This window comes from Salmo salar, chromosome 11 (genome assembly GCF_965601325.2).
Source record: "Salmo salar chromosome 11, fSalSal1, whole genome shotgun sequence".
Taxonomy (NCBI): Eukaryota; Metazoa; Chordata; class Actinopteri; order Salmoniformes; family Salmonidae; genus Salmo; species Salmo salar.
The window spans coordinates 114414866-114433231 of record NC_138301.1 but is presented as its reverse complement, the minus strand read 5'-3'; the positions used below and the strand labels follow the sequence as shown (position 1 = coordinate 114433231).

General features: G+C 45.3%; 1 protein-coding gene across 1 annotated transcript in view; it reads left to right on the top strand.

Annotated features, from left to right (window-relative positions):
• Window positions 1-767: 767 nt before the first annotated feature.
• Window positions 768-18366, top strand: part of LOC106563799 (telomerase-binding protein EST1A) — a 38776-nt gene continuing 21177 nt past the window's right edge. The window contains exons 1-5 of the mRNA XM_014129659.3: window positions 768-922; window positions 9153-12519; window positions 12675-12867; window positions 13309-13419; window positions 13525-13631. Coding sequence (XP_013985134.3) covers window positions 817-922; window positions 9153-12519; window positions 12675-12867; window positions 13309-13419; window positions 13525-13631 — 3884 coding nt within the window. The 5' untranslated portion in view covers window positions 768-816. The remainder of the gene's footprint in view (window positions 923-9152; window positions 12520-12674; window positions 12868-13308; window positions 13420-13524; window positions 13632-18366) is intronic.

Here is an 18366-nt window from a genome sequence, read left to right as displayed (position 1 = left end):
TTTTATTCTGTTCTGAGTTGTTTAAAAATAATGTCATAGGGGACAAAAACTTGTTTTATAGTCATCATACATCTTGTCTTCCAAATCTTATTGTTTACAATGCATATTATTGTCCTCCATAGACCTTTAGTATTGTCATCCATGTGAGTATCAAAAACATAGTGAAAGACTGTCTTGAGATTTATACATCACAATCAATACTTCTCATCAGGTCCCATATTTCATTCATATAAATACAAGTCTATTTTCACATCATTACATGGTTTCATTATTAGACTGCTTAACATCAACATCAAATTTTATTTGTCACAGTGACCAATCTTATTGTTCACAATGCACATTATTGTCCACCATAGATCTTTAGCATTGTCATCCATGTGTGTAAACGCAGTGAAAGACTGTCTTGGAATTTATACATCGAAATCAATACTTCTCGTCAGGCCCCATATTTCTTTAGTTCTGTAGCTAGCAGTTCAATAAAATGTGCTCTAAACTCTCTTCATCATTACAAATAGACAACCGTGCTAAAACATGGCCTACAAGGGTGATCGGGGATTGGAGAAGCGGTTTTAACGTATCTTCATACTGTACTGTCTTTGTTACAATAGCCGACTGTACACAATGCTTTTGGAGCCATCAATACCAGATCAATATCGCCATCTGCCGGTCTTTCGGCAAAGTATAGCCTAATGTTCAAGCTTGGCTACTGTACCCAGAATGACAAACAGTTGTTTATCTTAACGCGTTTATCTGCGGGCGCGTTGTGTTTTGTCCCTCCGAGGCGCCGTGTGTTTGTGTTGTTGGATAGAGACGAAGATGGCGGACGAATTAGACTTCAGTGAACTAGACAGAGTACGGATTTCTGCTGCGGAGCTTCGAGTTGAAGCGTCGAGTTTCGTCAACCACGGCGATGTTCACAGAGGTGAGAACGATCGCAGAAGTGCTCAATACACTAAGAAAGAGAACGCAAAATGAGCTACCCGAAGTATAAAGTGCCACGAAACTAAGTGGCTAACGCTAACTTGCTAGCTAACGGTAGCTAGGCTCATCATGTGGTCGTTTGTTTTCAAACGCCCCCCCATGCTTACATAGGTATGGGAAACATGTTTACATTGTCAAAGCAAGTGAAATAAACATTACACTAATAAAACAAAAGTTTCAAAAGAATAGAGAGAGACATTTAGAATGTTAAATTATGGCTATGTACGATGTTGTAACACAGTGCAAATAGTTGAAGAACATAATGGAAAATAAATCAACATGGGTTGTATTTAAAATGATGTTTGTACTTCACTGGTTGCCTTTTTCTTGTGGCAACAGATCACCTTACAGTGAAATGCTTACTTACAAGCCCTTAACCAACAATGCAGTTTTAAGAAAATACCTCAAAAAAAGTAAGAGATAAGAATAACAAATAATTAAAGAGCAGCAGTAAATAACAATAGCGGGGCTATATACAGGGGGTATGGGTATCGCTGTCGAAGTAATATGTACATATAGGTAGAGTTATTAACGTGACTATGCATAGATAATAACAGGGAGTAGCAGCAGCGTAGGGGGGGGGGGGGGGGGGGGGCAATGCAAGTAGTCTGGGTAGCCTTTTGATTAGACGTTCGGGAGTCTTATGTCTTGAGGGTAGAAGCTGTTTAGAAGCCTCTTGGACCTAGACTTGGCGAATGACGGGGATGAGGGCCTGTACGGGTGTTTGGAGTATATCCATCCTGTCCGACTCATTAAAGAGAAATGATTTGTCCAATTCGAGGTGAGTAATCACTGTTCTGATGTCCAGAAGCTCTTTTCGGTCATAAGAGACGGTAGCAGCAACATTATGTACAAAACAAGTTACGAACAATGTGAAAAAACAAACAAAATAGCACGGTTGGTTAAGAGCCAATAAGACGCCAGCATCCTCTCCTGCGCCATCTTCACAGAAGATGATTCCAACATTTTAGAATACCATATCAATCACATTTTATTCGTCACATGCTTCATAAACAACAGGTGTAGACTAAGCAAAATGTGTACTTACTGCCATTCCAACAATGCAGAGAGAGAAAAAAAGAGAAGTATTAGAAAAATAATAACACAAGGAATAAGTACAGAATGAGTAACGATAACTTGGCAATATACACGGGATACCAGTACCGAGTCCATGTGCAGGGGTATGAGGGAATTGAGGTAGATATGTACATATAGGTAGGGATAAAGTGACAAGGCAACAGGATAGATAATAGACAGTAACAGCAGCATATGTAGTCCCGTGTGGCTCAGTTGGTAGAGCATGGTGTTTGCAACGCCAAGGTTGTGGGTTCGATTCCCACGGGGAACTAGTACGGGGGAAAAAATGTATGAAATGTATGCATTCACTACTGTAAGTCGTTCTGGATAAGAGCATCTGCTAAATGACTAAAATGTAAAAAATGTAAATATGTGATGAGTCAAAATAGTTCGTGTGTAAATGGTCAATGCAGATAGTCCAGGTAGCTATTGGTTAACTATATGACTACCTATTTAGCAGTCTAATGGCTTAGGGTAGAAGCTGTTTAGGGTCCTGTTGGTTCCAGCCTTGGTGCATTGATACTGCTTGCTGTGCGGTAGCAGAGAAAACAGTGTATGCCTTGGGTGGCTGGAGTCTTTGCAGCCAATCAAGATGATCTCACTAGTGCAGCTGTAGAACTTTTTGAGGATCTGATGGCCTATGCCAAACCTTTTCAGCCTCCTGAGGGGGAACAGACGTTGTTGCGTCCTCTTTACAACTGTGTTGGTGTGTGTGGACCATGATAATTCCTTAGCGATGTGGACACCGAGAAACTTGAAGCTCTTGACCTGCTCCACTACAGCCCCATCGGTGTGGATAGGAGCTTGCTTGGCCCTCCGTTTCCTGTAGTCCACTATCAGCTGCTTTGTCTTGCTGACGTTGAGGGAGAGGTTGATGTCTTGGCAACACGCTGCCAGGTCTCTGACCTCCCTGTAGGCTGTCTCATCGTCGTCGGTGATCAGACCTACCAACGCTGTGTCGTCGGCAAACTTAATGATGGTTTTGGAGTCATGCACGGCCACGGCTCCATAGTACCGTTTCATATGATATAAAAAAAAAACATTTGGTCCCTACCGATCTAATAAGCTCACACCTATTATAAAATGTTTATAAAGTCAGTTTGGTTTATAAATGTAGTAAAAAAAATTAAGCAACAGCAACTAGTTTCTTGTATGTGCTGTAATTTCCACTTCACTTTCATGCACATCTCAAGTGTGGCAGCTGTGATCAGCCAGCCACATCCCCTTCCAGCCATCACTCACCTGCTTCTCTCCATCCAGTCTTCCTGTGCATCTATTCCACTGTCAGTTTTTAAAATAAAAATTAGAGGTGATGGCAAGTGTGGGTGCAGACCCTGATGAGTCTTCGGTTGTTACATTTGTACATTTGATACATTGGAGCTGCGCCTAGGGCTTGTTACTCTGACTGTATTACCGCCACGCTGGTAGTCACGAGTAATGACCATAGTCAAATTCCACATGATCACATAGTCACGTTAACTAGGCTTCTCCAAGCTCTGATGCTGCTGATGGTCATTAGTAACCTACCAAACTTGCTAACTGCCTGGTACTCAGCACTCTATTGTCCCTTTAATCACTCTGACATCAATGCAAATGTAATCCCAACAGCTTTCTGTAGGCTAGGCATACTATATTTATTTCTCAACCTTCCCAATATTAAGAACATTGTTTGGCTTAAAACAGGAGTATAGCCTAGCTGGCTGGTATGAAAATGAACAATGGGAAAAGTGTCCTCCATTCGCTATTTAAGTGCATAGATTACGTGTATTTTTTCCCCTGACCCGCGACAGGTGCCTCATAATGGTCCATTCTAAATCAAAACTAATTTCACACACACTGTACCAGTCAAAACGTTGGACACACCTACACATTCAAGTTTTTTTCCTTCTTTATTTTTACTATTTTCTACATTGTAGAACAATTGCGACGATATCAAAACTATGAAATTACACATATGGAATCATGTAGTAACCAAAAAATCTAAATCTATTTTAGATTTGAGATTCTTCAAAGTTGCCACCCTTTGCCTTGATGACAAAGTTGCTCACCATAGCTACAACGTATATCCAGGCCCTGGGACACCTGTCGGTGTGTGCCATGTCCGTATATCCAGGCCCTGGGACACCTGTCGGTGTGTGCCATGTCCGTATATCCAGGCCCTGGGACACCTGTCGGTGTGTGCCATGTCCGTATATCCAGGCCCTGGGACACCTGTCGGTGTGTGCCATGTCCGTATATCCAGGCCCTGGGACACCTGTCGGTGTGTGCCATGTCCGTATATCCAGGCCCTGGGACAGCTGTCGGTGTGTGCCATGTCCGTATATCCAGGCCCTGGGACAGCTGTGAGTGTGTGCCATGTCTGTATATCCAGGCCCTGAGGCACCTGTCGGTGTGTGCCATGTCCGTATATCCAGGCCCTGGGACAGCTGTGAGTGTGTGCCATGTCTGTATATCCAGGCCCTGAGGCACCTGTCGGTGTGTGCCATGTCCGTATATCCAGGCCCTGGGGCACCTGTCGGTGTGTGCCATGTCCGTATATCCAGGCCCTGGGGCACCTGTCGGTGTGTGCCATGTCCGTATATCCAGGCCCTGGGACACCTGTGGGTGTGTGCCATGTCCGTATATCCAGGCCCTGGGACACCTGTGAGTGTGTGCCATGTCCGTATATCCAGGCCCTGGGACACCTGTCGGTGTGTGCCATGTCCGTATATCCAGGCCCTGGGACACCTGTCGGTGTGTGCCATGTCCGTATATCCAGGCCCTGGGACACCTGTCGGTGTGTGCCATGTCCGTATATCCAGGCCCTGGGACACCTGTCGGTGTGTGCCATGTCCGTATATCCAGGCCCTGGGACACCTGTCGGTGTGTGCCATGTCCGTATATCCAGGCCCTGGGACACCTGTCGGTGTGTGCCATGTCCGTATATCCAGGCCCTGGGACACCTGTCGGTGTGTGCCATGTCCGTATATCCAGGCCCTGGGACACCTGTGAGTGTGTGCCATGTCTGTATATCCAGGCCCTGGGACACCTGTGAGTGTGTGCCATGTCCGTATATCCAGGCCCTGGGGCACCTGTGAGTGTGTGCCATGTCCGTATATCCAGGCCCTGGGGCACCTGTGAGTGTGTGCCATGTCCGTATATCCAGGCCCTGGGGCACCTGTGAGTGTGTGCCATGTCTGTATATCCAGGCCCTGGGGCACCTGTGAGTGTGTGCCATGTCCGTATATCCAGGCCCTGGGGCACCTGTGAGTGTGTGCCATGTCCGTATATCCAGGCCCTGGGGCACCTGTGAGTGTGTGCCATGTCCATTTTTTGTTGTTGATATATGCGGCATAGGTGGGCTACATTTTCATGCAGGCATCATGACTGTTCTCCTTGCTCGCGCTCTCTCTCTCTCAATTCAAGGGCTTTATTGGCATGGGAAACATATGTTAACATTGCCAAAGCAAGTGACATAGATAATAAACAAAAGTGAAATGAACAATAAAAAATCACAGTAAACATTATACTCACAGAAGTTCCAAAAGAATGAAGACACGTCAAATGTCACATATCTATATACAGTGTTGTAACGATGTGCAAATAGTTAAAGTACAAAAGGGGGAAAAAAATAAACATAAATATGGGTTGTATTTACAATGGTGTTTGTTCTTCACTGGTTGCCCTTTTCTTGTGGCAACAGGTCACAAATCTTGCTGCTGTGGTATTTCACCCAGTAGATATGGGAGTTTATCAAAATTGGGTATGTTTTCAAATTCTTTGTGGATCTGTGTAATATGAGGGAAATATGTGTCTCTAATATGGTCATACATTTGGCAGGAGGTTAACCTGTCTGGGAACGTGGGACGCTTGCCACCCTAGTCAACAGCCAGTGGAATCGCGTCGCGCAAAAATACAAATACCTCATAAATGCTATAACTTCAATTTCTCAAACATATGACTATTTTACATCATTTTATAGATACACCTCTCCTGAATCAAACCACGTTGTCCAATTTCAAAAAGACTTTACAGCAAAAGCAAAACATTAGATTATGTTAGGAGAGTACCCTGCCAAAAAAAGACATTTTCAAAGCAACTAGCATGCATCACAAATACCCAAAACACAGCTAAATGCAGCACTAACCTTTGACAATCTTCATCAGATGACACTCCTAGGACATCATGTTACACAATACATGCATTTTTTGTTCGATAAAGTTCATATTTATATATAAAAACAGCATTTTACATCGGTGCGTGACGTTAAGAAAATATTTTCCCTGAAATGCTTCCGGTGAATCAGCGCTACAATTTACAAAATTACTATTTGAAAACATTGTTAAAATATAATATTGTCATTCAAAGAATTATAGATTAACATCTCGTGAATGCAACCGCATTGCCAGATTTAAAAATAACTTTACTGGGAAATCACACTTTGCAATAAACGACGTGGTATGCTCAGAAAAATAGGCTAGGCGATACATGTTAGCGCCATCTTGGAACCATCTAAAATCAAATATATCTATTGTAAATATTCCATTACCTTTGATTATCTTCATCAGAAGGCACTTCCAGGAATCCCAGGTCCACGATAAATGTAGTTTTGTTCGAAAAAGTTAATAATTTATGTCCCAATAGTTCCTTCTTGTTAACGCGTTCCGAAGGCTACTCATAATGTACGAGGCGCGCTGGACTTGTCGTCACGAATGTGCAAAAAATATATATTTACGTTCGTTCAAACATGTCAAACGTTGTATAACATAAATCTTTAGGGCCTTTTTCAACCAGAGCTTCAATAATATTCAAGGCGGACTATTGCATTGTCTTACTAAACGTTTCGGAACAAAAGGGTTCCCATGGGCGCCCGCGTCATAGTAGTATAGGCCCTCCCCCTGTGACCAACTTCCCAAGCCTCTCTTTGGGTCAGTTTCTACCATAGAAGACTCAAACCACTTTGTAAAGACTGTTGACATCTAGTGGAAGCCGTAGGAAGTGCTAAATGATTAATAAGTCCCTGTGTGTTTCAATGGCAAAGGCTTGAAAGTGATTCCACACATCAGATTTCCACTTCATGTTAGGATTTGTCTCAGGGTTTTGACTGCCATATGAGTTCTGTTATACTCACAGACACCATTCAAACAGATTTAGAAACTTTAGAGTGTTTTCTATCCAAATCTACTAATTATATGCATATTCTAGTTACTGGGCAGGAGTAGTAACCAGATTAAATCGGGTACGTTTTTTATCCGGCCGTGCAAATACTGCCCCCTTTCCCCAACAGGTTAACCTCTCTAGGCTAGGCGGGACGAATTCGTCCCACCTACGTAACAGCCACGGCTATCCTGTGGCGCGATTTTCAAAACCTTAAAAATCCTATTACTTCAATTTCTCAAACATATGACTATTTTACAGCCATTTAAAGATAAGACTCTCGTTAATCTAACCACACTGTCCGATTTCAAAAAGGCTTTACAACGAAAGCAAAACATTAGATTATGTCAGCAGAGTACCAAGCCAGAAATAATCAGACACCCATTTTTCAAGCCAGCATATAATGTCACCAAAACCCAGAAGACAGCTAAATGCAGCACTCACCTTTGATGATCTTCATCAGATGACAACCCTAGGACATTATGTTATACAATACATGCATGTTTTGTTCAATCAAGTTCATATTTATATCAAAAACCAGCTTTTTACATTAGCATGTGACGTTCAGAACTAGCATACCCCCCGCAAACTTCCGGGGAATTCGCTAACATTTTACTAAATTACTCACGATAAACGTTCACAAAAAGCATAACAATTATTTTAAGAATTATAGATACAGACCTCCTCTATGCACTCGATATGTCCGATTTTAAAATAGCTTTTTGGTGAAAGCACATTTTGCAATATTCTAAGTACATAGCCCAGGCATCACGGGCTCGCTATTTAGACACCCGGCAAGTTTAGCACTCACCATAATCATATTTACTATTATAAAAATGTCATTACCTTTTGTTGTCTTCGTCAGAATACACACCCAGGACAGCTACTTCAATAACAAATGTTGGTTTGGTCCAAAATAATCCATCGTTATATCCGAATAGCGGCGTTTTGTTCGTGCGTTCCAGACACTATCCGAAATAGTAAAGAAGTGTCACGCGCTTGGCGCAATTCGTGACAATAAAATTCTAAGTATTCCATTACCGTACTTCGAACCATGTCAACCGCTGTTTAAAATCAATTTTTCCGACATTTTTCTCGTAGAAAAGCGATAATATTCCGACAGGGAATCTCCTTTTCGGCAAACAGAGGAAAAAATCCCAAAGGCGGGGGCGGTCGGGGTCACGCGCATAAGCTAGTGTCTCTTGATCGGCCACTTGAGAAAGGCGATAATGTGTTTCAGCCTGGGGCTGGAATGACGACATTCTGTTTTTTCCCGGGCTCTGAGCGCCTATGGACGACGTGGGAAGTGTCACGTTAGAGCAGAGATCCTTAGTAAATGATAGAGATGGAAAAGAAGTTCAACAAATGGTCAGACAGGCCACTTCCTGTAAAGGAATCTCTCAGGTTTTGACCTGCCATTTGAGTTCTGTTATACTCACAGACACCATTCAAACAGTTTTAGAAAATGTAGGGTGTTTTCTATCCATATGTAATAAGTATATGCATATTCTAGTTACTGAGTAGGAGTGGTAACCAGATTAAATCGGGTATGTTTTTTATCCAGCCGTGTCAATGCTGCCCCCTAGCCCTAACAGGTTAAACTGTCTCCTGCTGAGGGTTAGTTGAAGAGCCTGATGAGTCAGTTTAGTTCATTAGCCGACTGGGAGATGAATAACACATAAGAAGGTGAGATAGGATGTGATGTGCTCTGTGCAGGTGGACCTGTGTCTGTGTGTTAACTCTGCACTGTTACTGTGTGTAGGACAGGACAAGTAGTCTGTCTGTTGTCTGAACGTCCTCTCTACAGCTTCTTGGAACACTTTCAAGTTCATAACACACACCTTGTCATCACTGCTAATATATCTCTCCCTTTCTCCTCATTCTTCTCCCTCTCTCTCTCTTTCCCCAACTATTTATCTCCCTTTTCTATCTCCCCCTTCCCTCTCTCCCTGTCACAGAGGAGCAAGGAGAGGAGGGGCGTGGCGAATGCCAGCAGCAGAGTAACCACGGCAACGACGCATCAAAACATCCCAATCTGCAATGCTACACGTCCGAGGCCATCCACGGCAACCGTTGCCATGACAGAAAGGAAGGCGAGGTGGTGACCTCCCCTCGTCACCCTGGAGACCCTGTAACCATGACCTCTGACCCTGAGGAGGAGCTGGTACTGTCACCACTGCCACAGAAGGAGGAAGAAGGACTCAAGATGGCCGCCACTGAGATGGTTTCAACTGAACCTGGATATACAGATGGAGGGATGGGGAAAGAAGGAGAAGATAAATATGGAGGAGGGGGTAGTCATGGTGGGGAAGGTTTTACTTTTAACAGCGAAGGCTCTCAAGAATCTGCACTACAGAAGACTCAAAGAGGTGACCACCACACCACCAGAGTCGACAACAGCAACATTAGCAGCAACAGTAGCAGTGCAGGGGGGCCATCGGGCTCAGGCAGCGGACCACAGAGCTCCAGACAGAGGGATGGAGGGAGAGAGAAGGACCAGAGGGATGGAGGGAGAGAGAAGGACCAGAGGGATGGAGGGAGAGAGAAGGACCAGAGGGATGGAGGGAGAGAGAAGGACCAGAGGGATGGAGGGAGAGAGAAGGACCAGAGGGATGGAGGGAGAGAGAAGGACCAGAGGGATGGAGGGAGAGAGAAGGACCAGAGAGATGGAGGGAGAGAGAAGGACCAGAGGGATGGAGGGAGAGAGAAGGACCAGAGGGATGGAGGGAGAGAGAAGGACCAGAGGGATGGAGGGAGAGAGAAGGACCAGAGGGATGGAGGGAGAGAGAAGGACCAGAGGGATGGAGGGAGAGAGAAGGACCAGAGAGATGGAGGGAGAGAGAAGGACCAGAGGGATGGAGGGAGAGAGAAGGACCAGAGGGATAGAGGGAGAGAGAAGGACCACAGTGGGAGAGACCCAGACATCCCGGAGCCAGCAGGGGGTTCCCTTGGCTCTGCCAAGCCCACCAGGAAGACTCGTAAACCGGACCGGGAGATCTATCAGCCTGGGGGCCGAAGGAGCACCACCTGCACCCAGGGGAAGGAAGTGGGAAGAGAGACCAAGAAACCTGGTCCTGGGTCTGGTTCTGTTAGAGAGGAGGCTGTAGTCAGGAGAGATCCAGCCCCACAAAAAGAGACTGGAGGAGAGAGAGGGGTAGCGGAGGAGAAGGGGAGAGGTGGCAGGTGTGAGGAGAAGGGGAGACGGCAGGGGAGGAGAGAGACAGGCATAGCAGCAGCAGCAGTCTCAGACCCTGTATCAGAGAATCTGACTGGGAAGATGGAGAAACTCAATGTGACTGTCTCATCCGGGAGAGAGGAGGAGGAGGAGAGAGGAGGAGGAGAGAAAGGACACGGTCAGGAAGTAGACAGGAGGAAGAATGCCAGCGTTGAGGGCAGGAGGAGCAGAGGAGTTGAGGGAGGAAGAGCAAATGAAGGAGATGAGGAGAAGAAGAGAGAGAGGGGAAACCGCAGGAACAGAGGAGGAGGAGGGGAGACGGGTGGCAATCAGGACTCCAGGAGAAGAGGGAGTGGGGAAGGAGGAGGGGGGAAGGGTGAGCGAGTGATGAAAGAGAGAAATAAGAGAGAGTCAGAGGGGGACAAAGAGAGGGAAGCAAACCGTCCTGCAGATACACAGCCAACAAAAGGAAGAGAAAAACAGAGGGATAGAGAGACAGAAAGAGAAAGACAGAGGGATAGAGAGATGGAAAGAGAGGAACCGAGGGATAGAGAGACAGAAAGAGAAAGACAGAGGGATAGAGAGATGGAAAGAGAGGAACCGAGGGATAGAGAGACAGAAAGAGAAAGACAGAGGGATAGAGAGATGGAAAGAGAGGAACCGAGGGATAGAGAGACAGAAAGAGAAAGACAGAGGGATAGAGAGATGGAAAGAGAGGAACCGAGGGATAGAGAGACAGAAAGAGAGGAACCGAGGGATAGGGGGACGGAGAGGGACAAGCAGAGAGGGAACAACAGACCCCGAGACAGAGAGAGGGATGGAGAGATGGAGAGAAACAGAGAGAGGCCAGCGGAGGGGAACGAGAGGAGCAGAGCCAACACTAGTCCTAACAACCACCACCACCACCCATCATCGTCCTCTAAGCGTTACTCCAAGTCAGACATCAGAAGACCCAGGAACCGCACCTACAGCACCAGCTCTGCCAGCAGTGGCACCAGTCTGGACGGACCTGGACTGGGACAGGGAGGGGGGTTGGGGGAGGACAGGGCCCGACGAGACCGGCTGGGGCGCAGGGAGCGAGAGAGAGGGGAGGGAGGAGGAGGAGGAGGTGGTCAGCTCCAGAACAGGAGGAGAAGCGCTAGAGACTCCTCTACTGACTCAATGGAAGAGAGCAAGGTGGGAGACTGGATGGATGAGAGGAGGAGGAGAAGGAGGAGAGACGGAGAGGAGGACTGGAGCCCGGAGAGGAGGAAGAGGGGGGAGGAGAGCAGAGGGACAGGAGGGAGGCACAGAGGAGGAAGAGGGAGAGGAGGTCTCCTGAGAATATCTCACAGTGACAGACAGTCAGGCTCCTCCCAGGCTACCTCAGGCCCCGGCGAGGACCCCCAGGGGCGACGCAGACAGGGCACTGGGCCTTGCGGCAGGGGGAGGGGCATCCTCATCCTCCCTGCCCACACCAACCTCTCGAATTTGCCGGCGGAGCCCGGGCCGAGGCTACTGTTTGGTGGGATCCGTGGAGGAAGAGAAGTGGGACTAGGGAGAGGAGGAGGAAGGGGCGGAGGAACAAGGCGTCTCTGGGACCCGAACAACCCCGACCAGAAACCCGCCCTCGGGCTCTCCCAGCATGCATCGCTCCAGCAGCAGCAACCCATGTACCTGCAGACAGGCGTTGGTTACGGAGCACTGCACTTCCTGGATACAGATGACGAGGCTGCAGGGAGTCCCCCGGTCCACCAGGCGGAGCACTTCCACCTGCAGCAGCAGGCTGCAGCCATGGCCCAGGCCTTCTACAAGTACCAGAACTCTGACAACCCTTACCCTTACAACGCCAACCCTAACCCCAACACACGCTACCCCTACCCTTACCACACTATGCCCGCCGGCCCTTACCAGATCCCCCCCTCTAACGACATGTACCACCCAGGTCAGTTCTACGGGGGGTACAGGGGCCAGGGGTACCCAGATGGACCCGAGGCAGCAGCAGGGGGTGGATCCGGAGCAGGTCTAACCCCTGAGGAGGCTGGGCAACATGCCAGAGGAGAGCTGGGGAGACTGCTGAGAGCTGCGGACAGTCAGGAGTTACAGCTCACTAACCTGTTGTCTCGAGACAGACTCAGTGCTGATGGACTGGACCGCATGGCTCAGCTCAGGTAAGATAGAGGGATGGAGAGGAAGCAACAGCTCAGTAACCTGCTAATGGAGGGGGGGAAGGATGGAGGAATGGTGAAAGCTGCAACCTGCTGTCTAAAAACAGACTATGCTCCTTTCTTTATCTTGTGTCGTCCCCGTCCCCCCCCCCCCCCAGAGCTGAGCTGTTGACCCTGTACGAGCGGGTGATCCTAACAGACATAGAGTTCAGTGACAGCCAGAACATGGACCAGGCTCTATGGAAGAACGTGTTCTACCAGGTTATAGAGCGCTTCAGACAGCTCCTCAAAGATCCCAGTGGAGACTCAGCTCCGCGCATCACCGCCATGCTGTTGACACTGCTGGACGAGGTACACACACTGAACACACAGCATGTACACACACAGGCGTCAATCAGTCATTACCTAAAACACATGTAAATATTGGACTATAAATTGTGCCTTCCTTTATTGTATTTAAATTGAAATGTTTATTCTATTGTACTGAGACATTTACTTTATGTTCCTATTCTTATCTTTCATTATTTATTATTGTTGTTGCATTGTCCAAAAGGAACGTGCAAGTAAGCATTTCGTGGGACGGTGTATATCATGTGTGTCCCGTACATACGACTAATAAAACTTAACTTGAAACATGTACAGACAGACAAACACCACGTACAGACACACACACACACACAAGCACTGATTGTGTGAACAGCACTTTAATGCGAATAGGGTTTGGTGACAGTATGCAGACTACATTTCTTCAGGGAACTAAACTTTTATATAATGCTGTTGTTTGTTTTCCAGGGGGCAGTATTCTTTGATGCGCTGCTGCAGAAGCTTCAGATGGTGTTTCAGTTTAAACTGGAGGATTACATGGACGGCATGGCCATCAGACCACGACCACTACGCAAAACGGTAACTAGTGTGTGTGTGTGTTTGGGTACGGTGTGTGTGTGTGTGTGTGTGTGTGTGTGTGTGTGTGTGTGTGTAATTAACCATGTTTAATGTGTGTTGGTTCAGGTGAAGTATGCTCTGATCAGTGCCCAGCGGTGTTTGATCTGTCAGGGGGACATCGCCCGTTACCGGGAGCAGGCCAGCGACTCTGCTAACTACGGCAAGGCCCGCAGGTACGTAGCACATCAACCGTGGCTATTGGCTACCACAAAACACATAATTGTCTGACCATTCATACATGACCATTCATGTGTGTTCCTGCTCGTTTCTCCACAATGGAGAAAACGGTGTGCTTTTTGTTCTCAGGGAGACTATTCCCCAACTGGTAAATGTAGCTTATACCACAGCATTGTTGAATACTAATTTCTGATTGGCTAGAAGGGCATTCTAGAATGTACATTAAAACCAGATATTGGGAGAGTTGGGAAAGAAATCGTAACACCTTGATGCAATATGCACCTACACATGCCGCCTATACTTGCTACACAGTTACAGAAAGCTAAACCAACAACCACACTGTCATGTCTTTAGTATCATTATTAAAGGTGAAGACTTATTTTATCAAATCAATTCTCTGTAATTATTATTACGTGATTAAACTAATCACGGAAAATGTTCAGATTACAAAGTTATAATTTTCTGAGTATACCTCTTCAGATATTTGAATATCTGATCAATTAGTCTTCTATTAATAAATTATTATTATTATTATTATTACCTTCGTCAGTCTCATCTGAACGTCGTAAATTGTTGGTTATCTGCACGAACCCAGCCTCTACTATGAATCATCCATACACCTATTGGCTCAATTATTTATTAACTAACTAACTAAACAATTACAGAATATACAATACATAATAACATTATACAGTAAAATGCCGTCCCTAGTGGACTAAACAAGACAAAACAGTTGGGTTATAACATGGTAAATTCAGAGAGAAGAGAAAGAGGTTTTGGAAGGAAGACTAAGGAACATTGGTCTTCATAGGACCTGGGAAGCTATTCTCACATAAATACATATGCCACTAACGATCACTCATTTGGGAAAAGCAATGCATTGTATTTACGTGAAGCTGGTGATGTGAGGCTCTGGTTTGCCCAGTCGATGTCGCCCTCGTCCTTTGTGGAAACTTCCGGGTCGTCGTGTGAGAAGTTCACATGGTCGGAGAGGTTCATCTCACTCTGGAGATTCGTCCACGTCGCTCAGTGTTCTCGTACTAGATTTGCTACCTTTCCAGCTGCAGTCTGTTAGGCTGTCGTCTAGGACTCACTTCTTCTTAAGTGATCAATAGTTCAGAGTTCATACCATTTTACGTGTAGAGCAAGCTCCCACGTTTCCTGGCCTCTATGGTTGACATTAGAATTAGCCCTTTTAAACGTGAAGACAAATCCTCACGGTATTCAGAACTTGAGTGACTTTTCGTTATGTAGAGTGGATGTGCTACTATTCGCCACCACAGCTCACGCTGGGGTTTGCTTAGTTCAATGTGAATTGGGTCATGGGGGCTCTTATAGAAATGTAGAGAAGGGGTTGGTTCATCATTTCCAACCAATGCCTATTCACTTGAGCTTGGCTACTGACTTAGTTAAACTTTACAGGGAAGACAATTTTCTCATTTTAAAAGTTAACATCACATTACATCATTTCGTAAATAGTTTCATCTTTACTCATTCATTTTATACAAGAATTAGATGCAAACCTCATAGCTGAGGCACCTGTATAAACAGAGTTAGGGTAATGTGGCTGTATGAGGTCACGAACATGAAACAAAACGGCCGCGTCGTAGCTGGCTTCTCCACCGACCGTTTTCACATTCTCCAAAATAGGACTATTGTTCCATTCTCAAATTCTGGGATGTAGTAGAATTGGGCGGGAGAATCCCTTTGTTTTACTGTGAAGCTCTTTCTCAATTGCATGGTCAGGGAGAGTCTCTATGGTATTTACGACGTGGTTGTAAAGTCGTAAAACTGCCTCGTAAAACTGTGAGGGGGGGGGGGTTGTTCACATCTCTGCTAGCCAATTCACTGAAAGGGCCAGCGTTCACAATGCAAACCGAAATTGGATACATTGTAAACGCAGGTCCCACGAGGAAAAACATAGCTAGATAGCATTTCTTTGTTTTTGCAGTGACATATTTTTATGGAGCATCTGATGACCTAATGTGGTGAGTGATGAACATTGATTTATCTCGTACCTACTGTTGCAGTCGTGACGCAAGTGGCGCTATGCTGTCAAATCCTCCCACATGTTTCTAGTTTGACTAGCTGTTTTCAGCAACTGGTATTTTTTTACTTGTTTAGTTCGCTTCTAGCCTAGTGTTTGAAATGCAATGTGATCTCGTAATGAATAGTGTCAAGTGTCCTGACGAGAAGGCAAACTTTTCTAGTTATGCCAGGCAAAATTGGGCATATCAGCTCATTGTTATGGATGTATCTAAATGAATGTCAATAGGAAACAGGTTAAACAAAAGCAAATGCAGAAACGGAACTTAAAGAACGAACAACTGGGTCACATCCATAAATATCAAACCAGAACGAACGACTGGGTCGCGTCCATAAATATCAAACCAACTGAACTAACGACTGGGTCGCGTTCATAAATATCAAACCAACTGAACGAACGACTGGGTCGCGTCCATAAATATCAAACCAACTGAACTAACGACTGGGTCGCGTCCATAAATATCAAACCAACTGAACGAACGACTGGGTCACATCCATAAATATCAAACCAACTGAACTAACGACTGGGTCGCGTCCATAAATATCAAACCAACTGAACTAACGACTGGGTCGCGTTCATAAATATCAAACCAACTGAACTAACGACTGGGTCACATCCATAAATATCAAACCAACTGAACGAACGACTGGGTCACATCCATAAATATCAAACCAACTGAACTAACGACTGGGTCGCGTCCATAAATATCAAACCAACTGAACTAACGACTGGGTCGCGTCCATAAATATCAAACCAACTGAACGAACGACTGGGTCGCGTCCATAAATATCAAACCAACTGAACTAACGACTGGGTCGCGTCCATAAATATCAAACCAACTGAACTAACGACTGGGTCGCGTTCATAAATATCAAACCAACTGAACTAACGACTGGGTCGCGTCCATAAATATCAAACCAACTGAACGAACGACTGGGTCGCGTCCATAAATATCAAACCAACTGAACTAACGACTGGGTCGTGTCCATAAATATCAAACCAACTGAACTAACGACTGGGTCGCGTCCATAAATATCAAACCAACTGAACTAACGACTGGGTCGCGTCCATAAATATCAAACCAACTGAACTAACGACTGGGTCGCGTCCATAAATATCAAACCAACTGAACTAACGACTGGGTCGCGTCCATAAATATCAAACCAACTGAACTAACGACTGGGTCGCGTCCATAAATATCAAACCAACTGAACTAACGACTGGGTCGCGTCCATAAATATCAAACCAACTGAACTAACGACTGGGTCGCGACCATAAATATCAAACCAACTGAACTAACGACTGGGTCGCGACCATAAATATCAAACCAGAACGAACGACTGGGTCGCGTCCATAAATATCAAACCAGAACGAACGACTGGGTCGCGTCCATAAATATCAAACCAACTGAACTAACGACTGGGTCGCGTCCATAAATATCAAACCAACTGAACTAACGACTGGGTCGCGACCATAAATATCAAACCAACTGAACTAACGACTGGGTCGCGACCATAAATATCAAACCAGAACGAACGACTGGGTCGCGTCCATAAATATCAAACCAACTGAACGAACGACTGGGTCACATCCAAAAATATCAAACCAACTGAACTAACGACTGGGTCGCGTCCATAAATATCAAACCAACTGAACGAACGACTGAGTCACATCCATAAATATCAAACCAACTGAACGAACGACTGGGTCGCGTTCATAAATATCAAACCAACTGAACTAACGACTGGGTCGCGTCCATAAATATCAAACAAACTGAACTAACGACTGGGTCGCGTTCATAAATATCAAACCAACTGAACGAACGACTGGGTCGCGTTCATAAATATCAAACCAACTGAACTAACGACTGGGTCGCGTCCATAAATATCAAACCAGAACGAACGACTGGGTCGCGTTCATAAATATCAAACCAACTGAACTAACGACTGGGTCGCGTCCATAAATATCAAACCAACTGAACTAACGACTGGGTCGCGTCCATAAATATCAAACCAACTGAACTAACGACTGGGTCGCGTCCATAAATATCAAACAAACTGAACTAACGACTGGGTCGCGTTCATAAATATCAAACCAACTGAACTAACGACTGGGTCGCGTCCATAAATATCAAACCAGAACGAACGACTGGGTCGCGTTCATAAATATCAAACCAACTGAACTAACGACTGGGTCGTGTCCATAAATATCAAACCAATTGAACGAACGACTGGGTTTCATCTCTAGCAATTAAAATATGAGAAAGTTTGAATTCTCTTTATAAAAATGAAAATATCAATTAAATGTTTTTATTTCTACTGGTAAATGTTTGCTTTAGTATTGTTTTCTTTAGCAACTGTGGTATAAGCAGGATAAAAATGAACTCCGCAAAGGGACTTGACTCCGCCTCGTCCCGCTGCGTTTTCCATTATTTCCAAGGTAATGTACAGAACGTCGGCATTTGTCTCTTACTGTCATGATAAACTTTAAAGTTTTAGTCACAAGTGTAGGGTTACAAAGGGAGGGTATATTACTGGAAACTTTCAAAGTTTACCAGTAAACTACCAGAATTTTGGTATCTTTTAATTATTGTATGTAATCTATCGAAATAAATCCAGTTGTCGTTTTAGGTACTACAGATTATCACAGGTGTCTGTAATTATCTCTGGCCTTATCACATGTAA